The sequence below is a fragment of the Lipotes vexillifer genome, unplaced genomic scaffold, assembly GCF_000442215.2.
Source record: "Lipotes vexillifer unplaced genomic scaffold, Lipotes_vexillifer_v1.1 scaffold169, whole genome shotgun sequence".
NCBI classification, from domain to species: Eukaryota; Metazoa; Chordata; class Mammalia; order Artiodactyla; family Lipotidae; genus Lipotes; species Lipotes vexillifer.
Window position 1 is genome coordinate 151,807 of NW_006793375.1, and position 27,630 is coordinate 179,436.

Sequence of the window (27,630 nt, forward strand, 5' to 3'; positions counted from 1 at the left end):
GTGTTTTTGCCTTAAAATGATGTGGTGAGTGTTTCTCCTATGTCCTCAGCAATGTCTTTTCAAAACAATCGACACTCAGGGATTTGTTTTAAATTGGCTTCCGGTGTTATCAGTTTGGGGACTGTCCCTTATACATGGGACTCGCCTAGGGTTGACTTTTCATATTACAAGTGTAAAAAAAAGTTCCTTGGCTTGTGATTATAAGTATTCCTGAAAAACGACTCAAATCGTATTCTTAAAGCACTGACCTGTGCTTAAAGAAATGAGAAAGTGAAGTCTTTCACAAAGTGGACATTCAGTGTACAATTTCTCTGCTATATAAATCTGGTTGTTCATATAGTTTCTATGACTTAGTTGAGCACATCTGTATGTCAGGGTTTAATTCTTAAAATAATGATTTCCTATTTGTTCCCTTTTCTAAAAAAGGGAAAGTTTGCTCTGCGTCAGAAGCAGCATTCACAAGTTGAAATGGAAAACCCGCCCACATCGCTCATGAGCCTGCCAAAGGGTCTTCGGAGGGTACAGAGACAGCAACAGAGGCGAGGGTTCCTTACCAGCCATAAGGCAAAACCAGGAGTCCCTAGGGGGCAGGGTCAAGGGTCAGTCTAGACGTACCCCTCGTGACAGATGTTTCCGTTGATGAGGCTGAAGGTGGCCGCGGAGGGTGTGGTGCTCTTGAAGGAGGTCATGCAGGTGGTGCTTCTGCCGGTGCTGTGAGACCGGGTCATCAGGCTGGGCCGGCAACAGAGGAGCTGGGTGTTGAACTGTTTCCTGAAGCTCTTGCTCAGCAGGTAGAGGGCAAAGGGGTTCACGCAGGAGTTGGTGAAGGCCAGGAGGCGGGCGCAGATGCTGGCGACGAAGTGGAGCACGGAGGTGTCCACCTCGGAGTAGTGGTAGGAGCGGTACAGGTAGATGACGTGGTTGGGGAGCCAGCAGAAGGCAAAGAGGCCCACAAACACCAGCACTGTCTTGGCCAGGCGCTTCCGGGATTCGATCTGAGGAGAGAGTGACACAGAGGCAAAGATGTGGGCAGGGCAAAAGATGGGGAAAATGAATTAGGGAAATGGACGGGCTCACAAGGCCACAGAAAACAAGTTCAATAGTTCCAATGTGCCTCTGAGCTCTTTAAACAAAGTTGATTACATGCTTGAGTGGACTGCACAATGAAATTCTAGTAAGTGCCCCCTTTGTCCTCAGGAGGGCATTGGTGCAGTTATCAGCCATATGACTTCATGTCTTTCTCGGCTCCACAGTTAATAATTTCTTCTTCCCTCTGATGCTTAAAAAAGCAGCCAGCTTTGTTCTTCCTCATTTGCCAAACCAAGATAGCTACCTATTATTTTTTTTTTTACTCTCAAGTTTTTTCTGGCCTATATAACACAGGAAGGGTCTCAGACAAAAGCGGGCTGAGCACTTCCTTTTTTTCCCAACTTCCTCTGCTACGGCAAGGGGAAACATTGTTCTCTTTAAAGAATCTGGGGTACAGTGGATGTTCACCATTGAGAGGTCTTTCAAGCAGGGAGACAGTTTCACTGAGAACTGCCATTTTCCCCCCATAATTGTTGAGGGAAAAAAAGAATTTTAGAGGGTGAAGCCTCCAACTGAGTCAGCTACACGTTTTAAATGGAGGGAGAGTCTTTCTGCTTTTCCATCATAAATACCACACGATCTACATTTGGACTAGAAGACAAAGACTGATGAAGACGACAAAGCCAGAGCCCCTGGTTTTACCATTTATACCACAGGATGAAATTATGGGGGTGACAGGGGGATTGGGGAAGGGAGCCTAATACATAAGGAGGGCATCCTGCACTCTGGGCCATCTGGGGGTACATGTGTCTCTCTTGTGATCCTCCAACAGCCTTACAATATATGGGTTATTACCCTCATCATGGATAAAAAACTGACTCTCAGAAAGGGTAAGTATGTGAGGAAGCCTGGATTTGAACTCAAATCAATGTGAACCCATCTTAATCAAACTACTGCTTTTTCTTCAACCAGCCTCGTCTTCCTGCCCTTTCTGCTTTATCACATGTGGTAACTGTCTTCCAACCCAAACAATGTGATTGGAGCTTAAAGAAGTCACATCCCTGGGAGCCTCAACATTTTATTTTTTAAAAAACGACAGATTTTTCTCAGAAAGAAACCCATACTCCAAAGCTTTCAGGTTCTCCACACCTCGCTAGCCTAGGTCTCTTTAATAAGAGAACCAGATTCTTAAAGAACACCTGCATGCCAAGTCTTCTTAAGCTAGGAGTTCCTGTTTACCATCTGGCCACAGATCACTCGCCTCTTCTACTGCAGAATCAGGCAACATGACCACCCAAATTCTGAACTTGTCAGTGGAGTCCTAAAGGAACGCAAGGAATCAAATCCCCAAGGAGGAAACGAATCACTTCTAAGCGCCTACCTGCTTCTTGACGTGTATATTCCCTTCCACAGGTAGACTGTAAGCACTCTGGATCAGATGTTTGGCGATGAAGGAGTAGTAAACAGAGATGATCGACAGCGGGATGATATAGAAGACCAGGAAGGAAGCCATGGAGTGGATTCTGGGGTGCAGCTCATTAGAGTGTGGGTACGGGGCACAGCTGATGAAGGTCTGGTTGGTGCTTTGCTCGTGGAAGGGATGCAGGTCAGAAAATACAGCCTCTGGGATGGCCAGAAACATGGAGATGATCCAGATCAGTGCGGCTTTGAGGCAGATCTTCATCAGGGCATGAGAGGCCTGGATATCCATTGGCCGGACGATGGCTTTGTACCTGGGGCAGGGAAGAGGGAAGTTATCTAATACTATTATGGATGCCTGGGCCGGGACTAGGGTGAGGCCAGTGAGGCCCCGGAGGTGCAATACTTAAGGAGGTGTTGACTGTCAGGTTCATGCAAGCGCTGACTCTGAACTCACAGCGAGCGCCTCCTTAAATGCTGCACCCCAAGTACCTGGCTCACTTCATCCTAGTCCTGGCCCTGAAGGATGCTGCTCCCTTCCCCCTGCAGTAATATTCTGCCCACATTCTTTCTTGATTTTAAGAATACTTCTCAGAAAAGCTGAAGCTCCATTTATTTTTCTTCTTAAATCACAGAAATGAATAACAACGCATGTTTAACAAAGGATGCTGGAACAAGAAGGTTGGCTTTTTTTTTTTTTTTTTTTTTTTTTTTTTGGCAAAGCCTTCATTTTGAGTATTCAAATGCAGTTTAGGAAACCTTTAGTCACTGAGTATTTACATAAGCCTCTTTTCTTTTTCAAAGGTTGCAGAACAAATAGTCCGCTGAAAAAGTCACACACAGAAGCATCCCTGTAATTAACAAATGAATCTCCCCGCCCCACCTACTCTCTTTCAGCCTCATCTTCTCTTGCAATATTTAGGCCCTTCCTGGTTTCTGTGCTACCTGTGCCCCTGTCGTGGGTCGAGTGCTCTGGGAATGAGACATTGAGATGTAGTCAGGAGGACACAGAGTTTATTGTTGATGAACACCTGTGGGGAAAGGGAAGGAGGCAGGACTGGGCAGAGGGAGCTGTCAGACCCTGATGCAGATCTGACAAGGTCTACACCAGCCAAGGTGACCAACCATCCTAGTTTGCCTGGGCATTTCCCAGTTTTAGCACTGAAAGTCCTATGCCCTGGGAAACTTCTCAGTCCCAGGGACGGTGACAGCTGGTCGCCCTACACCAGCCCAATGGGAAGCTCAGGAGCAAAGATTGCCCAGTGAAGGGGTCCTGTCTTGGTGGAAATGGCCAAGCCCTTGTATCACCACCTGGCTTGGTCACTGGCTGGGGCCACCCAAAAAGAAGGTGACCTCAGTTGCTACCTGGTTCTGTCACTAGGCAGGAGCTGCCCAAGAAGAGCATGACCATAGCTTGAAACGTGAAGTGGACCCAGAAGAAGCTGAGAGCTGAACAGCAAGTCTTTTCTTCAAGGGACGTCTGAGCAGAACATCTCCATGCCTGCTGCAACTCCCCATACAACGCCTAGCACAGTGGGCCACACACTTATTTTGGGTCCACCTGTTGAGAACCCACTAGAGGATGAGCCTTTGGTGGGCAAAGACTGGGTCTTTTTCTATCTTGGTATCTGCCGGCACTGCGATTTGCACACACTGCACAAACATTTGTTCTACTGCACATGAGCTGCTATAGTGTAGAAGGTGATATGAGTTGGGACCACCTAAATGTGAGGGTGTTCATTGTTGAAAACGCCGTGCTGACACCGGGTTCTGCCTGTGATACTCTTTTATATCGTGGACTTCAGTGAGAGAGGAACAGTTATTTCCATTTATTTCCATGTTGATTAAACCTCCATTGAGTTACCACTCTTGGCTGCACTCTGACTCCTCGCTCACTTTCTGTGTCCCTCCAGGGAAGGGGGAGTGAGTTTTGAGTGGTGAGTTTGGGAAAAAGAACCCAGCATGTGCATTGGGCTTAGAGAGGCCTGTGCTTATCTAAGTGTCCCTGACGAGGGGAGTGGCATATCTAATATAGGAGATCAGAGTGTCTGCAAGTTCATTATTGCTGGGCACCTAGGTCACATTCTCCAAACAGCTTTATGAGATATAGAAATAATTATTTTTATTGTCATCTGTCTTATTTCTATATCTAGTTCTCTGTTCCCACTTCAGGTAGGGGAGAAAAGGTGACTATTTATCAGATATCCCCAACACTCCAGAACAACACTGTAGTCCTGCTTCTGTGTACCCGGGTTTGCTTTTCCGTCCATGATTTGTATTAGTGCATTTAAAACAATTACAGGGGCTTCCCTGGCGGTCCAGTGATTAAGACTCCGCACTTCCAATGCAGGGGAGGGGGGCGGGTTCAATCCCTGGTCCGGGAACTAAAATCCCACATGCCACACGGCATGGCGAAAAAAACAAAACAAAAAACAAACAAAAAAACCACTTATTAAAAAAAAAAATTTCAAAGGAGGTTCTACAGTCCTGTGGTGCTTTCTCTAGTCACTAGTCATTTCAAACATTTTAATTCCTAGTTTAGAATGTAGGCAAGGAATTGTTGTTTTTTGTTTTTTTTGTTTTTTTTGCAGTACGTGGGCCTCTCACTGTTGCGGCCTCTCCCGTTGCGGAGCACAGGCTCCGGACGCGCAGGCTCAGCAGCCATGGCTCACGGGCCCAGCCGCTCCGCGGCATGTGGGATCCTCCCGGACCGGGGCACAAACCCGTGTCCCCTGCATCGATCGGCAGGCGGACTCTCAACCACTGTGCCACCAGGGAAGACTGGAATTGATATTTTTAATGAAAGATACGTGAATATCCTCAGCCAAAGATGTATATGACTAAAGATATCTCTGATAAATCCATTAGAGATAAACTGGTAGCTATGACTTCCATCTGCATTTTCTGGCAGATAGCAGTCACAAATACCATTAACTCTCCAAGGGAAGGTGATTCCCTCAGGCATGAAGCAGAAACCAGAGCGAATGGCTTACCTCCTTCTCTCTTGGGAGTCTTGTATTCCTAAGTGCAAAATGCCATGGGAACTATTGAGCTACTATTTCAAATTCACAACTTTTAAAACATAAAAGATAGTATAAAATATTTCTTTTATAGTTTTGCCAGAGAAATAATTTGAATCTAAATCTAAATAAGCCTCTAGATCTATGTACCAGTTTTCAAGAAATGTGGGGATAGAAGAACCTGCTAGATGATGCAGTCAGTCAAATCCTGAACTGGAAAATTCTACAGGAATAATGACCCCATTTTTTCAACAAATATATGGCATAGAAGAGCAGAGAAAATGGTTTATAGACTGACTGATATCAGTGCAATATGTAGACTCCTTTTGGATTTTGATCCAAACCAAACAACCATAAAAAGATATTTTTGAGACTATTGAAGAAAATCAAATATAGATTTAGTACTGGTGATATCAAGGAATTATCTTTAATGTATTAGGTATAATAGAGGTATTGTGGTTCTGTGCTTTTAAAAAACTTTATTTATTAAAAACACACCCTAGGACTTCCCTGGTGGCGCAGTGGTTAAGAATCCACCTGCCAACGCAGGGGACATGGGTTTGAGCTCTGGTCCGGGAAGATCCCACATGCTGTGGAGCAGCTAAGCCCATGTGCCACAACTACTGAGCCTGCGCTCTAGAGCCCGTGCTCCGCAACAAGAGAAGCTACTGCGATGAGAAGCCCGCGCACCGCAACGAAGACCCAACACAGCCAAAAAAAACCCCCCAAAACAAAAACACACTCTAAAATATTTATCAGTGAAATAATATAATGTCTAGGGTTTGCTTTAAAATATTCAAATATATTCATATATCATTTGTACAATTAAAAAATAAGTAAAAATGCATTGCCAACAGTTTTCTATTATGAAGTATTCATAAAATATCAAAGAAATTACAGAAATCCCATTTACTAAGCTCTTGCCTTGTGCCAAGCAGAGAATAGCATTGAAATGATCTCATTTATGTTCCAGACAACTCCAACAGGTAGGTGCTATTATCCCCACTCTACAGGCAACAAAGTGAAGCTCAGATGGTTTCAGAGGTGGTGAAGTCAATATTCAATTTGGGACCAGCTCTTTTCAGGATAGTACAGCTCTTTAAGAAGAAAGCTTTAGGGAAAATCCTTCCTAGAGATAGAAAAATAGACCAGCCATTTCCCAAATGTGTACGGAACATACCAACTGTTCCCTGGAAGTCTAATGGTTCTATAGAGCTTGGAACATAGCAGTCTATATCTTCTGGTTTGGGCTGCTCTGCCTGGAGCTCCCAATGAAGGGAGACCCCACTGGGCGGTTCTCGTTTAAGAGTGATGACTGGTTGGACTAGGATGGATACCAGCCAATAATAATCAAAACCAGCCAATAAACTGCCTGGCCAACTACCAAAGAGTCTCTCTTTCTCTTAAGCATTTAAACTGAAAAATTGAGAGGATGTAGTGAGTCAATCGTAGATGATGGAAATAAAAAATTATGACGCTGAGGAAGGGATCAGTGCAAGATGAATAAGCAAAGTAGGTAGAGTGAGACAAAGAGAATGAGGCAGATATAAAAGCAGAAGAAGCTGAGATGATGTGGCTCTAAGTCATACAGAGGGTACTTGGTTCCTGGCCAACAAACTACTTTGGAATGTCCAAGAGGTGTTCTGTCATAATCTTACAATTCTCCCGTTCCCTTTTCACTTGAGTTAGTTTAAGTGGCAACCATTCTTTGTCAACAAAAGAGCCTTATTTAGAACAATTAGACATGGTGGTCATTTAAAGCCATCATCAGATTTTATTTCCAGGATCATTTTGCATAGATTATCCCCCACTTCCGGTCCTTTGAAAGAAAGAGCTGTCAACTTTCGATTATACTCAAGAGAGAGACTAGTCTATGCCCTATTCTTAAATTCGCCATCACTTTCTTGCCTCCGCCCTTTCGTCATGCCTGATTCCAGAGTCTCCATTCATCTGAAGCCTGTCCTTCCAAATTCCAGCTTATAAATATCGTCTTGAAGCTTTTGCTGATCAATCTAGGCCTCGATAATTCCCGTTCCTTCTCCCAACCTAATTTTACTCTTCTCGTGTTACGCTTACTCTGCACTACCTTGAATTGCTTGCTAGCTTTCCATGGGCATGTCTTTTCTACCTGACTTTCTCATAAGTTCCTGAGGTCAGAAGCTTATACCTTCTCCTCTCCTCTTCTTTCTGTATCACTGAAAATGCTCCAGGTCCCCTGTTCCTCTTACCACTTATTTCAAAGTAGAGGCTCAGCAAATACTTGCTAATCAATTAAGATTAATAATATGTGACTTGCAGATGTGTCTTTTATTTTCAACTTCTCATAAATAAGCGACAGCAGATGCACTTTCGCACACCTAGTGAGAGTCATTCTTCCACAGAATGACCAATTCACTCCTCTGACAATATGGGGCCAAAGACAATTGCTTCCCACTTCTGAAAACATCCGTGCTTCATTTTTCTTATGCAAACACCGGAAAGGTCAAAAACATTCTCTGTGCAAGATTAACGTGTCAAAGGGATTCTTGGCAAGTAGAAGTCGCTGGCTTCCACACCCAGGGTTGGAAACCTTTGCCCACAGAAAGGTATGTCTTTTGTTCAAACACGGGCAGTTTGTTTAGTTTTAAGGATCCAGCATTTCAGCCCCTATTTGTTCACAATTACCTACCGAAGTCTGTAGGAATTGTTGAACAACACTATTTTAAAACCTCCATTACAATCCTAATGCACGCTACCTGGAGAGGCCTGAGGTGAAGAGAAAATGAAATGAACTAAATGTTCTCTAGGGTAATTGACACATTGTCGGCATTTAAATTAGAATCCTAATACCTAATAAGATTTGACAAGACTATTAAACATTGGCTTTCTTTTCTCCTAAGAATAATGCCAAGAACTTTTCTGAAGAAATGTGAGGCAATTATTAGCTGGTTTGTAAAACGACTGTAGTCCAGAGCAATGGAGTCTTATCTCCTTTGAGCTATTACACTGCAAATGGAGAGTTTGCTGGTCCTTGGTACCCATCAACTGTTACCTTCAGTTATGTAACAGATTATAGTCACCCTTTTCTGTTCTTCTCTCTGGGTCAAATAACTCCAATGCTCTTTTTCACTCCTTCTTAATATACTCCAGTTTCCTTGGGGCTCTAATGTGAATTTGGGAGCAGAGACACCTAGTTCCTAATGGTGATTCCACCCACTAGCTTTATGATCTTGGACAAAGCACAGACTCCTTGCACCCCAGTATTCTCATCCCTGAACAGGACATGATTCCTGCAACCTTCAGTGTAATAACTGATTCAAGCAAAAATAGTAAAACCACTGAGGGAGAGGTTTTCGGGGAACAAGATATACACATAGTCTCAAAGAGTTTCCCCACAGATTACTATTTAATTACAAAAGGAAAATGCACCTTTATGTTGGGGAGGTCCGGAGGTCACCTCTCTAATCAAGGGGTCAAACCCAGGGCGAACTTCTCCATTAGGCAGGCACGGGTCTGGGGCCCATGATAACTTTAGAGGCTCGGGAAAATGTTTTAATTTCTTTTAAAATCAGGAAAAAAATAAACATAATCCACCTTGGATTATATTTATCTTTGTGCCAATACAACTATAAAATATACTTTTTTATATGTTTTATGGAGAAAGGATCCCATGAAGGTAAAAGTGCAAAGGGCCCAGGAAATTCATAATGTGGCCCTGATCAAACTTAGCATCACTGATAGCAGGGCAATCTGCGATCCTGTGCCTCCTATGCAATGCAATGGGAAGGACGTAACATTGCCTATGCAGTGTTCTTGTCTCCAATTTTTAACCTGAATCTACTATGAAGAAACAATCAGACAAATCCACTTCTGGCACATTCCACAAGATAACTGGCTTGGATTCATCAAAACAGTCAACATCATTGTTTTAGAAGAATGTAGGGGAGCTACTATTCTACCTTAAAGGAGATTAAAGAGATATAACAAGTAATCTTTTTCACAATATGTCCTATGTCAAATTATTATGTTATACACCTTAAACTTATACAACATTATGTGTCAATTATATCATAATAAAACCAGAAAAAAAGAGATATAATAACCAAATGCAATGCATATGCCTTGATTTGGTCCTGGATTTAGGGGGCAAAAAAAGCTATAAAAGACATTTTGGGGACAATGGAGGAAATTTGATCATGGATTACACATTACTTGGTATTAAGGAATTATTGTTAATTTCATTGGCTATGATAGCAGCATTGGGGTTATGTAGAGAGTGTCCTTGTTCTTAGGAAATACACAAACATACTTAGAAGTGAAAGGTCAGGATGTTTGTACCTTACTTTCCAGAGTTCAGCAAAATAAAACAAAACAAACAAACAAATATATATACTAGAGAGACATATAATTATTATATACTTTACATATATATATGCTACAAAGAGTAAGAACAAAATCTAGGAAATGTTCATTGTGGAATGTGGGTGGGTATTACACAAGAGTTCATAAACAGGCTGGGGAGAAAACTTACTCTAAAATATAGAATTTTTAAAAGATGAGCAAGTAGTAAAATAATAATCTTAAAATAATGTGGTATATATTTTATTAACAGTAAATGCTGTTGTCATGGGAAAAACTTTATTATAATTTCAATGGGACTGAATGTGTCATATCTGATTAGCGCCTCTACCAGGAATGAGGGAAGTGTCTTCTCTGCTATGTTCATATTTTTCTCTTGGAGTTGCAATTTTAGTATCATCTACAATCTGTGGGGTTTTGTTTTGCTCTGTTTTGTTTTGGCAGGAATATTTTTAAGCTAATGTTCACTTAGGGAGGTTAATTAAAACTAGATCATGCACAAGCAGATGTCAGTCTGTAATGCCTCTCCATTAGCTGAAAGTGCAAGGAAGAGTAAGGTCATTGTTGAGACTTGTACATGGCGGGAATCCCACTCCTGCTGCCTGAGCTGCACATGACAAGGGACCCTCTGACGTGGACTCAGAGACAGGGTGAGCCTCAATTTGGATACTACACAGTATGAACTTTTAATTCATCCTTATTTTTAAATAAAAATCAAAATAAGTAGAAGTGCACTCCACTTTGGGGTCCATTGTCCCAGAACACACTTTCCAGAAAATTTAGCTAAGGTTTCAGGGGGCTTTCTAAGGGTCTGCAGTGAAGATCTTCTTGTCTCCGGAAGAGGGGAGCTTAAAACTCAGACCAAGACAGAGGATCAAGATCCACGTTACAAAATGTACTCATAATTTTTCTTATTTTCTTCAGAGAGATACAGATACAGATCGTGGATCCACGCAGGACCACCTCTGAGTAAAATCCTGAAGTTACACCTTTGTGAATCAAAATTTCCCCTCCATTGTGTTCTCCCCCTGTAGGAGCCCGCTGTCTCCCTGCTTTGAGGAAGGGAGTGTGTATCAGTCATTTGCTCTTCAGTATGGATTCAAGTCAATGAGATGACCTTCCTGTATGTAGAGTTCTACCTCTGATTATGTAAGGAAGGCTCTGTTTCCCAGTCAAGGTATTTTTGTTTATTTTTCCATCTAGCAGATGGAAGAGACATTTGGGGTGCGATGGATGCAGGCAGTTAGACTTCTAAATATTTACTTTCTTCAAAGGCTTACTCTGTAACTATCTTGTGGGGATTTCTTTCTTGTAACAGATTGCGGAGGAACAAGACCATTCTGTACCTGGGTTTCAGTTAGACTGATTCTGTTAAAAACAACAACAATAATAATAGCTAAAACTTATTGGAGACTTCCTATGGATCAGGTAACTGAGCTATGAATTTCGTTTAAAATGTTGCTTTTTATCCTCACAAAAGTTCTAGTAGTAAAATAATATGTGGCAGGTACTAGTATTATTGCTCTTTTACAGATGAGGGAAATGATGCGAAGTACGCTTTCCATCAGTGCTAAGCAGTGGAAACAAGATTTGAGCCCATGCAGGCTCTCCCCTAAGCCTCTACCACCAGGCCCTACTGCTTCCTATAATGATGGTCCTGTGGTTGACCAGGCAACCTGGGCTTTCTAGTGTAGGGGAAGAAAAATCATTTTCCCTCTACCCTTCTAGGTTCTTGACTAAGACCCCATACAATAAAAGGCAGCTTAACAGGAGAAAAACAAACAGAAGTTTAATAACATGTATATACCTCCTTGACAACATGGGAGAGACCCAGGAAAACTGAGTAACTCCCTGAAAAGGCTCGAGCCATCACCTTAAATACCATCTTCAGCTAAAGACAAAAGAAGTGGATGAGGGCTTCCCTGGTGGCACAGTGGTTGAGAGTCCGCCTGCCGATGTGGGGGACACGGGTTCGTGCCCCGGTCCGGGAGGATCCCACATGCCGCGGAGCGGCTGGGCCCGTGAGCCATGGCCGCTGGGCCTGCGCGTCCGGAGCCTGTGCTCCGCAACGGGAGAGAGGCCGCAGCAGTGAGAGGCCCGCGTATCGCAAAAAGAAAAAAAAAAAAGAAGTGGGTGGGGGAGCCAGTCCTAGGAGGTTACCAGGCAAAGAACAGTAAAGTATAAGCTCATTCTACAGATTTCAGTCCATGCCTTTACATTGATAAGTTTCTAGAGATTTAGAGTCATCCTCTTTCCTGGTACCAAAAGGGAGACACCCTTACAAATGGAGATTTCCCTTATAAATGTAAATGTTTCCTATAACAGGGTGACTTCTACTCAGTTTTTAGAGCTTCTCCTATATGTGCTATTTTCTTTTTAAAAAGTTATTTATTTATTTATTTATTCATTTTTGGCTGTGTTGGGTCTTCGTTGCTGCACGTGGGCTTTCTCTAGTTGAGGCGAGCAGGGGCTACTCTTTGTTGCGGTGCGTGGGCTTCTCATTGCAGTGGCTTCTCTTGTAGCAGAGCACGGGCTCTAGGCGCGTGGGCTTCAGTAGCTGTGGCACGTGGGCTCAGTAGCTGTGGCTCACGGGCTCTAGAGCGCAGGCTCAGTAGTTGTGGCACCTGGGCTTAGTTGCTCCGCGGCATGTGGGATGTTCCTGGACCAGGGCTCGAACCCGTGTCCCCTGCATTGGCAGGCGGATTCTCAACCATTGCACCACCAGGGAAGTCCCTGTGCTATTTTCTTAAAAAAAAAAAAAAAAAAAAGTCGAAAATTATCCTTATGCCAATGAGGCACATTTTGGGGCAAATTCTGCTCCCCTTTACTGGTATTGGTACTAAGGAAGAAAACCAAAGAAAGGATCAGAGTGTCTCTTCCCTGCCTGCTGCAGCCATGGGGAAAGTAGTGTCTTTCTAGACAGACACAAAATTTTTATTCTTCCTCCTTGAGTCTGTTGTACCTAATCTCCTGCATTTTCACCCCCATATATACACCCTGAAGTTCTCTGTGGCCTGAGGCCAAGAGTGAGGTCTGGACTCTTTCATATATTCAGAACTCTCAGGGCTTAAAGAGGCCATCTCAGTGAGACACTGGAGCAGAGGTAAAAAGGCATCAGGGAAGGACTAAAAACCAAAGGCTGGAAGGAGGCTAGAGAAAGAGCCAATGACATGGGGAAGGTTTCAGAAGTGTAGGGCTCTGAGAGGGATGTAGAAGCTGAGGTATAAAGTGCGAAGACAAACACAAGCAACTGTTGGACATCTGATGGTGCTTTGGCAGAAAGTGTTGAGCAACTATTGACCCTTGGGCCCAAAATGGGTTTCAGCAGGACGATCTAATTCCAAAGCTCGGTGCTAATCCTGTAAGGAGCCCATCAGAAGGGGTATAAACAGGATGAAATATTACAGTTGCCAGAGGGTACGTTTAAAACGACAAAGGAAAGCAGTAACCCAGTTAAATTTCAGTAGGTGTGCAAACATCCTGGCACAAGTTGTTCGAAGGCCATTCCTCAAAAATGTTATGGAGAGAGGAACATATATTTATAACTTGTTAGACTTTTTCAGCAATTTATTTGTTTTTTTTTTTAATTTTCTTTTCCTGCAGTACGCGGGCCTCCCACTGCCGCGGCCTCTCCCATCGCGGAGCACAGGCTCCGGACGCGCAGGCTCCGGACGCGCAGGCTCAGCGGCCATGGCTCACGGGCGCAGCCGCTCCGCGGCATGTGGGATCCTCCCGGACCGGGGCACGAACCCGTGTCCCCCGCAACGGCAGGCGGACGCCCAACCACTGCGCCACCAGGGAAGCCCTCAGCAATTTATGAGCCACAAAGTTTGAAGAACGTTTATAAATCCCATCTCAAATTATAGTTACGCGGCCTGCATTTACTCTACTGCGTGGCATAGAAGATACACAGAGAATCGGGGAAAAAATCACAAAGACAGAAAAAAATAAATCACCCATGCTCTAGCGTGGAGGGTATAGTAGACTCTGGGTAATTAATTGTCTATATAAATTGTCATTCACCCCCAAACAGACCCTGAGACAAGGATTTAGGTGCATGTAGTTTATTTGGGAGGGGCTCTCTGGAAGCACAGGGAGGGATTGAGGGAGTGGGGAAGTGGCACAGGGAGGGGATGAAAGGCAATATAGGGTACCACACAGGGCAACTGGGGCACAGGCCAGCTGGGGACCCCCTGAGAGACTGTGGTGAGCACATTCCAGGACTTGCCACCAAGGGCCGAGGAGGCTGGGGTGTCTACCCACCGACTCCCGTCCCTCTTTGGTCGAGAATTGTCCTGCAGTATTAATTCAGGGCACTCCGGCCTGCCGCACACCTTCCCTTGGCCAGGATCACCCTCGGTCAGAGAAACACAGGAAGCCCAGGTCTGTAAGTGACCTCTGGGGTCCACCGACCGCATCCAGTATGTCAGTTCTTCCCCTGGTCCAGTTAAGTTATCAAACATATACAGAAAATGAGACAATTTCAGTTTTTAAATATACTTCAAATTATTGGGGATAAAAATAGAATTTCTGGGCTTCCCTGGTGGCACAGTGGTTGAGAGTTTGCCTGCCGATGCAGGGGACACGGGTTCGTGCCCCGGTCCGGGAAGATCCCACATGCTGCGGAGCGGCTGGGCCCGTGAGCCACGGCCGCTGAGTCTGCGCGTCCGGAGCCTGTGCTCCGCAACGGGAGAGGCCACAACAGTGAGAGGCCCGCATACGGCAAAAAAAAAAAAAAAAAAAAAAAGAATTTCTAAGTTTCTAAATTATCTGAGTAAAATACATTACCTTTTTTTAAATTTCAAAATAAGAATCATTAAAGCTCAAAAATACCATCATGGCATATAAGTCATTGTGGCTAATTATAAAAATTTAAGAGCACTATATTTAAATAACCTTTTGTGAGAGGTTTTATACGTGGAGATATGGTGACGCAACTTTGTAGCTTATTAGGTCTCCTGGCCCAGAAGGCTGATCCTGCCAGCATCAGGGAGGTAAACGCTAGTGGTGAAGGAGCCCAAGACAGGGAGAGAGAGGGACTGGAGGGAGACTGGGAGCCCCGTGTTCTACTCCCACTTCCATAATTAGCTATTTCTGTATAAGCAGGCTGTCTCAGTTTCGTTTTCTTTTTCAATTTTTATTTAACCAAAACTTACTAGCACTTATTGTGTGCCTGGTACAGCTCCCAACACTTTTCAAGTGACTGTCCACTAGAACATCAATCAGGTGAGATTTCAACCACACTCTCTTAGCTCCCTTATGAACAGAAACAACAATCATGCTAATGGTACACTCACTTTTTTGACTGGGAATTCTAACATTTCATAAAGAAGTCAGCACATTATTTCATTTCACCATTACAAAAATTACAACAGTCCTGTGAAATATGAAAAGTAAATACCCTTATCCCTTTTTACAGATCAGAAAACTGAGGCTTATAATTTGCCCAAAGTCACACATTTGACAATTAGAAGAATCAGAGCTCAAATTCAGACATCTCTTCAACAAAATTCGATGCTTTTGAATTTATCCTTACTATAAATAGTGCTCTATTAAATGTGAACCTCCAAAACATAATAGAAGGAAGGAAGGAAGGAAGGAAGGAAGAGGGAGGGAGGGAGGGAGGGAGGGAAAAAGAGTTTTAAGTCTGTCACCATGAAATTTTGGGGGTATCTTAAGAACCAATTGGAAAAGTTTGCTTTGATTCGGCAAAGACAATGTCAAGGAAGGTGGCCTAGAGGCAGTTAGTTCATTTGAACAACTTTTTTCAGTTAAAAAATTTAATATATATAAATATAAATTTATATAAATTTATATAAATTTAATATAAAAATTTAATATAAATTTAATATAAAAATTTTAATATAAAATTTAATATAAAATTTAATATATTTTATATTATAAAATATAAAATTTATATTTTATAATATAAAAATTTAATATAAAATATAAAATATTTTTTTAAAAAAAATATAAAAGTGTTAACAGCTCATTGTAGAAATTTAGACAGAGAATTCTTAAAAAAAAAAAAAGAAGAAGAAAATCATCCATAAGTCTTACATGTGATGTTCTGATATATTTCTTTCCAACCTTCCTTTGTCTTTTGGACAGAATCCAGAGCATACAATTTGATATCTTTTTTAGAGTCTATAGCCTAAGCATTTCTGCCTCAAGATGCCCATGACTCCTCTAGCCAGCAGGCGGTGCTGTGCAGATACCAGCTGGCCTCTCTGGGCACCATGTCCATGTAGCTCTGAGGAGCCCTGGTGGTCACTAGAGGACAACGCCCCTGCCTTCACAGATCCCTCCTAGGATTAGCTCCAGCGCAACACATCCTGTCTAAATGAAGCGAAGCATCCCCACTCCTCAAAAACTAGCACTTTTAATAATCAAAAGCATATCTTCAGCACCTACTTTTGCACGGTCCTGTACTAGGTACAGAAGAGGTCAGGAAAAGCATAAGCCCTGGACACTCAGTGATATTTTCTCTTATTCCATCCTGGAAATTAAAAAGGCTCATGCACCCTGGGTCACAGGACTATGAGTTTCTTAAGTGTTGGGTCTATGTCTTGTTCATTTTATGCCTATTTTGCTTATTGAACAAATATATAATTAAAATTAAAAATCTAGAACTGTGCACCCAATTTGTCTGGCCTGTATTGTCTTACTTGCAGGTAAGGAAATGGGTTCACAATGCTCAAAATAACCCACTCCTCTGCTGCCATGCTCCTAGCCAAATCCTCCTCTCAAGTCCACTTACCCCAGATCAGTCTGGACACCATCTTATTAGGCTTTTCCCAAGAGATCTCCTGTGACCCAAACACATCCTATTTCTTTAACCATTTCAAGCCCAGAAGAATCCCTGGGGGTACTGAAGAAATGATTCTCCCTGAGCACAATTTCCCTTTTTAACAATTTTAAGGTGACTTGTTTACATGAGCGCATAATGAAAAGATACTCCCTCCTATGGGAGCTGGAACCCAGCTAAGCCTGGGTTTAAAACTCTCATTTTCTTTATTTAAACAACTGTTAGTGTCACAGAGGACCCAGGCATGCTGGAAAAGACACGTGGCTTAAAAACGTTGGCTTGACTCTCAATTTTTTGATGATCCAAAAGCTAATGTGCCTGATATGATGGTGCCTCATACCGTAAAGCATCACACAGCTGTATGATCTGTCTTTATGATCTTCCCTAGGAAGTCTGTCCTGGCTAATTGGACAGGGGTCATGGATCCCCTTAGGTCCCACTCCATCTAAATAGGAAACTCTCTCTGCTAAATGACCACCTCAGCAAGTGTGTACACGCCTGTATATCAGGGACACCAACCTAAGGCCAGCTGGCCAAACCTGGCCTTCTGCCTGTTTTCATATGGCCCACAAGCTGAGTGGTTTTGACATTTTTTATGGTTGGGGGGAAAAAATTAAAAGAAGAAGAATACTTCACAACATGTGAAAATTACACGAAATTCCCATTTCAGTGTCCATAAATAAGGTTTTACTGAAATTCAGCCATGACCATTTGCTGACATCATGTCTATGGCTGCTTTTGCGCTACAACGGCAGAGTTGAGTGGTTGTAACAGGGACCTCATGGCCCACAAAACCAAAAATATCCACTATACGGCCCTTTATGGAAAACGCTCCCCGGTCCCTGGCCTATGTGCACTGAATGTGTGACCAGGGCTCACGTTTCTGTTGCTCTCTGCCTGTCCACGCTGGAGCTGTTGGTTCCTTCTTTAGACAGAGGAAAGCCCGTCTTGCATTTCACACTGAACCGCCCGTTAGGCTTATTAATTTGTGATAGTGAAGACTACAGGCCACTAACCTCTGGCACTGGTCTTCCAGTATTAAACACTCATGGCTCAGGATACTTAGTCAGTCTGTCAGCACATTTAAATACTAATTTAGTTATCTCAGGCTCTCCTTGGCACTATGGATATAAAAGTCCCCTGGCCACTAAGGATTTAAAATCTGGTCGAGGGACTGAGATACATCCAGGTAAAGTCCTTAAAGAACAAGAGAATGATACTCAAACATGTATATTCTCCTTCGTGGAACACTCAGAACAGATGATGCTAGGTCGGTATATGCCCTGCTGTCATCATGGTACAGACATATGAGAATATGTTTGATTATAAACCTGCTTTATATATAACTATGGAATATAAAACTTAGGCATGCTCAAGTCCCATTTCCTTAACTTAAAGAAGAGGAAACTGGTGCCCACAGAGTTCCCACAGCCGGTTAGCTGAAAACCAAGGGTAGAACCTCCGTCTCTGGATCCCCAAGTCACTTATATTTGTCTACAGCACTTCGGATTTGCAGGCTTTTTAAAGCACAAGTGAAGAATGCTTAAAACTAAATATTGACCACATTTATCTTCATCTTGTAGTATATATATGTATTCCTGAAGCCATCATTTTAACCTTCAATTTCACCTCTGTTGACAATCTAGGAAAGAAAAGATGCCAAATTCTGATTTTTCTGCTCTTCTGTGATGTTTCCAATCATTTAAAGTGGAGAGGGAAAAGATAATAATGAAATTCTTTTTTTTTTTTTTTTTTTTTTTTTTTTGCGGTACGCGGGCCTCTCACTGTTGTGGCCTCTCCCGTTGCGGAGCACAGGCTCCGGACGCGCAGGCTCAGCGGCCATGGCTCACGGGCCCAGCCGCTCCGCGGCATGTGGGACCTTCCCGGACCGGGGCACGAACCCGTGTCCCTTGCATCGGCAGGCGGGCTCTCAACCACTGCGCCACCAGGGAAGCCCAATAATGAAATTCTTAACAATCTGTTTTGTCCACTGTTTATGTTAAAATAAATAAGCATTTCCCATATGTTCTCACGGATAAACTACTGTAATTTTGTTTTTACATAATTTTATACTGTTTTAAAATTATGTTTAAAGTATTTCTCATAACAGAGGCCTGACCCTGGTATTAAATTGCCTGACAATAAAAACAAGCACCACCAAAGAGAATAAAGAAACCTTGAAAAGCTTAAAGTTGACCTGTAGTTATTCTATTTATATGTAGACAGCATAGAAATAAGTGAGTCACATGGACCTATTATCTATTGTCACAGTAAATTCTTCTCACACTGGAAATAAATTTCTTTATGTGCCGCATTTCACATTTTCCCCCTATTTCTTTCCTATGTAACCTTTAGCTATCACCACTGGCCAATTAGTCTGGGTACAATACAAAAAAAGAAAAAGTAATAAAGAACTGAAGTTTAAAGAAGTGTATCTTAGCAACATTTTGGCGCTGTCCTTCCCACGAAATTGCAGCTTTTATCAATCACTGCATAACTAAATGTCAGCTCTAGCTCCTGCTTATTGGGGCTAAGAGACCTGGCCTAGTTGAAAGATCCCAGAGGCTTTGATGTACCTATAATACTTGGCAGTGTCCACTGCCGCAGGCCTCAGCTGAGATTCCTGACTTACTCACTTTGAGGTTAGCCAGAGCTCATTTCTCTGCATCTAAATTGCTGATTTAATTTGAGCAATTAAATGCTGATGCTGATCTCTCTGATCTCTCTGAATGCTGATCTCAAAGGTCTGACTAGGTAGTTCTGGACTCCTCTTTAGAGGAACTGGGATGTGGATAGCTTGGGGGGCAGCAGATCAGGTCTTTAAGAGAGGTGGTACAGGATTTTCCACTTTTGATAATGGCAACCTAGCTTGTTGCTGACCAACTCTCCAGAAATGAAAAGCTAGAAAATCCCTTTGAAAACATCAGAGAAATAACAAGGCAGTAAGGATTTGAGGGGCCAAAATCTTGGAGAGAAAGGAAGTGCAAAGAGATGAAGCTATTATTCAGCATCATTTTCCCCTTAAGGCATTTACCAAATTTCAAGCAGCACCAAGAGAAACGGAGAGCTGAGAAGAGGTTCTAGCAGTTTCAGGATGAAGGGGAATAATAAATGGAGTTCAGGGCCCACAAAGGACAGAAGCCAGGGTAAACACCCCAGGCTTACAGTTGAGATGCCCAAAGAGGTACATCCTAGTAGTAGCACTGAACCAGAAATAGACCAGTTCTCACAAAGACCAAGCCCAGCCTCCAATCTGTTCAATCCCTGACAAGGTCAGATACACTGCCACCTCCTACCTGCCCACAAGAAGCAAAAGCTAATCTTTTCTGGAAGATAATACTATCCAGAGCCCCAAATTATCTACACTTCTTCATATACAAAATCAAGTTGTCAAACAAAAATTGCCTCATATACTGGGAGAGAAAACAAAGTGGTCGAAAAACAAGAGAAGAAATATATAATAGAAACAGACTTATAGAGGCTCCACAAGTTACAGTTACCAAAGAGGGATTTTACAATATATTGGGACTAATTCAAGAAATTAGGCGACAAGATGGAATCAAATGGAAATTCTAGAATTGCAAAATACAGTAACTGAAATTAAGAATTAAATGGAAGCTTCAGAAGCAGACTAGACACAGCTGGAGAGAATTTTTGAGCTGAAAATGGCCAGAGTGAAGTACAGTGAGAAAAAAGGATGGAAAACACAGGAAAGGTAATAGAAATGTATGGGCAAAGTGGTGAAATGAAATTGTGTTTAAAATAGTTCCCAGTCACAGAGGCCTGACTGAAGTATGAAATCGCCTGCATCAATAAAAGCAAAAACAACCAAAAGGGGAAAAAAACTTGAAAAGCTTTAAGTTAACCTGCAGTTATTCTATTTACATGTAGACAGCATAAAGAAGGAGAACAAAAAGAGAATGGGGCAGAAACAGTCTTTGAAGTTGTTATGGTTGAGAACTTTCCAAATGTGGCTAAAATCATCAAACCACAGGTTTAAAAAAAAAAGCTATGAATCTCAAGCAGGAAAAATACAAAGAAAACCACACCTAAGTGCAACATAGTAATGCTGTTGAAAACCAAAGATAAAGAGAAACATCTTAAAATGAGTCAAAGAGAAAAAAAACAATAATTTTAAAGGAGCTACAATGAAACTGACATCTGACTTCATAACAGAAGTCAGAGGACAATGAATAGCAACTGCAAAGTGGGGAAGACAAGAACAGCCAGCCTAGAATTCTATCCTCTCCAAATTACATTAAATAAAGACATTTTCAGACAAACGAAACCATAAAATGTATCGCCATTAGACTTACACTAAGTGAAATACTTAAGGACGTTCTTTGGGCAGAAGTGAAATAATCTCAGATGATGTCACAGAGATGCAGGAAGGAGTGGAGAGCAAGAAAAGGTGAATACAGGAAAAAATCTAAAGGTAAATATGTGAGTAAATGTAAGTATGTAAAAGCAATTAACATAATGTCTTGTGGGGTTTAAAATATGGATAGAGTTGAAATATAGAATAACAATAACCAAAAGAAAAGGCAGGAGGAAATTAGAATGAAGTTAAAGTGTCCTATTACCCTTGTCTGGGAAGTAGGAAAGTTCTAATTTATAGTAAATTTTAATAAGTCAAGGATACATGTTGTAAACACTAGAGTAGCCCCTAAAAGAATATTGAGTTTGTATAATTAACAAATTCATGCCGGGAGGTGGGGGGAGGATAGAATAATTTAAATGTTTAATTAATTTAAAAGAAAGCAAGAAGGGAGGGAAAAAGAATTATGCAACAGGTGAGACCAACAAAAACCAAATAATAAAATGGTAGATTTAAACCCAAATATAGGGACTTCCCTGGTGGCACAGTGGTTAAGTATCTGCCTGCCAATGCAGGAGACATGGGTTCCAACCCTGGTCCGAAAAGATCGCACATGCCATGGAGCAACTAAGCCCATGTGCCACAACTACTGAGCCTGTGCTCTAGAGCCTGCGAGCCACAACTACTGAGCCCACGTGCCACAACTACTGAAGCCCATACACCTAGAGCCCATGCTCCGCAACAAGAGAAGCCACCACAGTGAGAAGCCCGTGCACCACAACAAAGATTAGCCCCCACTCGCCGCAACTGGAGAAAGCCCGCGCGCAGCAACGAAGACCCAATGAAGCAAAAAAAAATTAGTTAATTAATTAATTTTTAAAAACCCCAAATATATCAGCAAAATTGAGGTTATCAGAGTGTCTGTGTTTATAGGGCAGAAACCTATAGCCAAGTTACAAATAGCAAATACATTTGTGTGAAGTCACTCATGTCATGCATACCCACAAAATACCAACATTGACAAAGGTAACTTAAAATTCATAATGCAAAGACATCCATGGCAAAATGGTTAATGGGCGTCATCAATTAAATGAGTATTTAAGATTACTCAAGGCACAAGAAAACATGAAATGCTGTGAAATTTTACAGCCCGTATAGGAAAGAAACTTGATAGTGTCTTTCTCAGATGATCTTAAACATTTGATAATAATCTTAAACACTTATATGACATTACCAATAATGAGTTATGAAGCTGAAAGAAACTTTTCTAACCTCTCATTAATAATAAGTCAATTTGAATCAACCATGCGAGAAGACTGAGGTATCTTTCTAATTTCTCTATAGAAAAACATATCACCCAACAGGCACATGAAAAGATGCTCAACATCCTTAAGCATTAGGGAAATGCAAATCAAAACCATAATGAGATATCACCTCACATCTGTCAGAAGGACTGTCATCAAAAAGAACACAAATAACAAATGCTGGCGAGGGTGTGGAGGAAAGGGAACCCTCCTGCACTGTTGGTGGGAATGTAAATTGGTGCAGCCACTGTGGAGAACAGTATGGAGGTTTCTCAAAAAACTAAAAATAGAACTACCATATGACCTATTAATTCCACTCCTGAGTATATACCCAAAAAAACCAAAAAACTAATTAGAAAAGAAACATGCACCCCAATTTTCATAGCAGCATTATTTATAATTGCTAAGATATGAAAGCAACCCAAGTGTCCATCAATGGATGGATAAAGAAGATGTGGTATACACACACACACACACACACACACACACACACACACACACAATGGAATACTACTCAGCCATAAAAAAGTAAGATTTTGCCATTTGCAGCAACACGGATAGTAGAACCTACCAGAATTCATTCATTCTTTTATTCCTTCCTTCATGTATCCATCTATTCATGTGTTCAACAAACACTTATCAAGCACCTACTACAGGTTAGGGAGTGTCCTAGTGTCAGTGAATATGCTAATGAATGCCATAGCCTTTCTCTTTTTTTTTTTTTTTTGAGCTTATATTCTAGTGGTAGGAGACAGAGAGTAAGCAAGTAAACAAACAAATGAACAAAATAATTCTCAAAAAGATTATAGTGGATGATATTTACCCAAGAGAAATGGAGACATACATCCATACAAAAACTGCATGTGAATGTTTATGACAGCTTGAAAGGAAGGGACTACTGATACATGCAACAACATGAGTTGAAAGAAGCCAGACTCAAACAACTACACATGTATGATGTCATTCATATATTTTGGAAAAGATCAGTGGCTGCCAGGAGATTTATTTTTTCTTTCTTTCTTTCTTTCTTTCTTTCTTTCTTTCTTTCTTTCTTTCTTCTTTCTTTCTTTTCTTTTACTTTTTCTAGGAGCTTTATTTTCTGTAAGAACAACTTAGTGTGTAATGGAGGTTATAAACTAAAGAAAGTTTGGATGTGGAAAAAAAAATTCCCTCCTGTGTGGAGGAAGAGGATAGACCACAGAGGGACATGAGAGAATTGGGGGGGCTGATGGAATGTTCTATATCTTGATTGTGCTGGTGGTGGTTACATGACTGTGGAAGATTGTCAAAATTCATAGAAATGCACGACTAAAAGTTTACTGTGTAAGTTACACCTCAGTCAACCTGAAAGAAGAAACTGGATGATAGAATAGCGTTGGTCATTCCTTTAGTCTGAGTGGCCAAGAAAGACCTCCTACAGAAGGTGACATTTAATGTGTAAAATGAACCTGCAGCCTCTTAGGGGTTCCTAGGCAAATCAAATCATTTCATGTAGCAGCAAATATCAGATACTAATCCAATACTTAATAACCAGAATTTCAAAGATGACTGTAATAAAAAAGATCCCTTGATCTATTACAGGGAAGTAGAAAAAGGAATGAAGAAAAAAATTTTTCTATTATTCTGCAAAACATGTGTTTTAATTAAGAGAGAATTTATGCAAACCCCCCACACTAGGAGGATTTACAAGTGCAAAAATGCAAATTTAGTCTATTTTCAAAGGATGGTATGGAGAAGCACAGTTCAAAAAAACCTCACCAGGGAGCCCTTTCAGTCTATGCTCTATGTTTCATGATTAAGCATGTGACCTGTCTCACCTCCATGCATTTTAAGTCGCCAAAAATGATAATTAATCACATAAAAGTCTACCACTTTAAAAGACAATGTGTGGGCTTCCCTGGTGGCGCAGTGGTTGAGAGTCTGCCTGCCGATGCAGGGGACACGGGTTCGTGCCCCGGGCCGGGAAGATCCCACATGCCGCGCAGCGGCTGGGCCCGTGAGCCATGGCTGCTGAGCCTGCGCGTCCGGAGCCTGTGCTCCGCAACGGGAGAGGCCACAACAGTGAGAGGCCCGCGTACTGCAAAAAAACAAACAAAAAAACAAACAAAAAAAAGACAATGTGTGAGAGACAAGGTCAGACTTCTTTGCTGCCCTTATCTCCATAGCACTCCAACTCAAAGAGTCTTGCTGGGAACCCCCCCTCCCATTGCACCTGCCCTCTGAGCACTCCCAGAGCCGGCCAGCAGCTGTGACAGATCCCTCCCCATGGGGAGACAGGAGTTGAGTTTCTTTCTGGAGAGGCAGCGTATGCTTCAGAAAAATCATACCCTAGAGAAGTTATGGACTGGTGATTCATGTAAACTCCTTCAACAGAGAGACTTCCTGGGAAAGTTGCTTTACGAGAGATTAAATTGTCCTCCCTTGTGAGAAATGGCCAGTCTCCTTGGGATCAGTGAAGCTGGGCTCTAGAACAGTACAGGAGCTTTGGAATCACTGGGGTGATCCCCTCAGAAGAGGGCTAACTTGGAATCACTCAGGGTATCTTCCCACAGAAGAGTAGAGTTCAGGATCAGTAGCTCCCACTGCCCAGAGAAGGGAAATGGAATCAGACTTTGTTTTGATGGTTTCTGAAGAAAAGCTTTCAGTTTCACTGAAGGAATTGGGATTTGGAATGAGGAAAGCAGGGTTCTAGTGTGACTCTACTCTGAATTTGTTGTAACGAGGCCAAATTCCATCACTTCTTTTGGTCTCTGTGTCAAACAAGGTGAGATATTGTGATTTATAAGAAATATATATTTGGTCATTCAGATGACCAAATACATATTTCTCATATACATTTGGTCTTCGTCCAGTCCCTGGCTCACACTCTTAAAACCCTTGGAATTTCCTAAGTGTGTTGAGAGTGATAAAGGTGTCTTTTGTTATGTTAATGACTTTGCGAAAGCAGTTAAGGATGGGGGCTGGTCACCAAGTGATTTAGCTCGTGATTAGAGGGCTGGGACTTTCAGTCCCAGCCCCAGACCTCTGGGGAGGGGGATGTGGCTGGAGGTTGAATCAGTTGTCAGTGGCCAGTGGTTTAATCAATCATGACTTCGTAAGGAAGCCTCCATAAAACCCCAAAAGGACAAGGTTCAGAGAGCTTCTGGGTTGGTGAACACAGGGAGATGCAGGGAGAGTGGCACCTGGAGAGGGCCGGGAAGCTCCCTTTCCTCGTATCTTGCCCTATGCATCTCTTCCACCTGGCTGTTCCTGAGGATAAAAGTATTGTACCCTTTTACAATAAACCAGTGATTTAATAAGCAACATGCTTTCCTGAGTTCTGTGAGTCACTCTAGCAAATTAATGGAACATGAGGACAGGGGGTCATGGAGACCTCTGATTTTTAGCCAGATGGTCAGAAGCACAGGTTTGTGACTGGCATCTGAAGTGGGAGTGGCGGGTGGTGCAAGTCTCCTGGGACTGAGCCCTCAACCTGTGAAATCCGACGCTACCTCTGGGTTGATAGTGTCAGAATTGAGTTGAATTCTCAGACACCTAGCTGGTGTTCTGAGAATTGCTTGTTGGATGTGTGGGGAACTCCTTCCCCCAATGTTGGAAATTGAGTCTCAGAACACCATTTATAAGGGTATGAACTTGAGGATGACTTCAACTTGTAGCTGCTACACTTTATCATCTTGTCGCTGCTTAAACATCAACCACGCTGTAGTTATTGTCCTCTTACTAGATGTAAGGCGGGCCTGGGCGTTGTAGCAGGCACAGACCCCATGGAGCGTCTCATATAATGAAGGAAGTCAAAAACATGTCTATAAAAAGGACCTAGTAATACAAGATAGGATAAATTTGATATTTAAAGAACAGTACAGGCAAAAGCATCTTAGGAAAGGGGAAAATATCAATGAAAGCCAAAGGGTCGGGGAATCTTCATGGAAGAGAAAGGCTTGAACTGTGCCTTGAAAGATTGGTAGCATTTGGATAGGTGGAGGGAACAGCTCAGTCATCAGGGAGGGGGAAGTGAAGTAAAAGAGGGGAGAAGTCAGGCAGCATGTATGGGAGGCGATAAGAGTTTAGCTAGAGCAGTGTTTGCTCTGGTGAATTTTGAGATAAGAAGGTAAAAAGATAGACTGGCAGATGGAAGAGGGCCTGGCAAAAGAGAATGGAAGGATCAGACAGAAGTTCATAGCGCAGGCTGGAAAGTGAACCCCATAGGTATTCTTCAGAAAGTCTCAAAACTGCATCAGTGGGATGCCTAAATTCCCCAAGCCTGTGACTGGTGATTGTATTGGGTTGCCTGTATTCTTCTCTCTTCAGCTTTGAGCATCTTCCAATAGAAGATATTTTACAGACAGGAAGAGCCCATGAAGCTGGGAGGCATTCGATATTTGCCTGAGGGATTCCTGATACCCTCAATGAAAGAAAGCAGCTAACATGGATCCTGGGAAAGAGATTTGGACCCCAAGGCACAGAACAAACTTTCTTCTGTGTTGTCCAACAGAACTTTCTGCAATTATGGAAATATTCTGTATCTGTGCTGTCCAGTTGAATCACATGTGGCACTGAGCACTTGACATGTGGCTGGTTTGACTAAGGAACTGAATTTTTAGTTTTATTTAAATTAAATCTTGGGAGTTCCCTGGTGGCCTAGTGGTTAGGATTCCGGGCTTTCACTGCTGTGGCCCAGGTTCAATCCCTGGTCAGGGAACTGAGATCCCACAAGCCGTGTGGTGTAGCCAAAATAATAATAATAATAATAAATTAAATCTAAATTTAAATAACCACATGTAGTTAGTGGCTCCCATGTTGGACCATGCAGCTCTAGATGTCAGGAAAGGCTGAAAACTACATTATCTCATAAATTCCTTGCAGTGAATTCAAAGAATCTGTACTTCAGGAAGATTGCATTAATGTAATACTTTCCTGTTTCTTTACACATTCCAAATCACAAGGGAGGGGAAAACTTAGGAAAAGTCTTTTCTATGGAATCAAAGAAGGATCACTTTACAGTGGAGCACATCTGGCCATAGCATTTATTCTGTCAGCCCCATTCTAGCAGAAATAAAACTGAGTAATAATACTGAAGCAGACACAAGATAACTTGGGCATGTAATATAAATGCTATTAACATGAAATCCAGCTTTATTCTTTGCTTTTATACTGGAAAAGAAAACGCAAACTCTCCTTACCCTTTTCCTGTTAGGTCTTAAATTCCACTTATATAATACTGGGGCACCTAGTATAGAGATGGGCATCGAGTAGCAAAGACCAGTATGTAAAAAATATATCCATCCATCTCAAACATTCACTATCTCTCCATCCATCTGCCCATCCACTCATCCAACCACCCATCCTCCTATCCATCCACCTCTTTCTTTTTTTTTTTTTTTTTTTTTTTTTTTT

General features: G+C 42.1%; 1 protein-coding gene across 1 annotated transcript in view; it reads right to left on the minus strand.

Moving 5' to 3' along the window:
• Window positions 1–480: 480 nt before the first annotated feature.
• The window catches only part of GRPR (gastrin releasing peptide receptor), a 32,902-nt gene continuing 5,752 nt past the window's right edge, over window positions 481–27,630 (minus strand). The window contains exons 2-3 of the mRNA XM_007466320.1: window positions 2,411–2,762; window positions 481–995 (exon numbers count right to left, since the gene is read on the minus strand). Coding sequence (XP_007466382.1) covers window positions 606–995; window positions 2,411–2,762 — 742 coding nt within the window. The 3' untranslated portion in view covers window positions 481–605. The remainder of the gene's footprint in view (window positions 996–2,410; window positions 2,763–27,630) is intronic.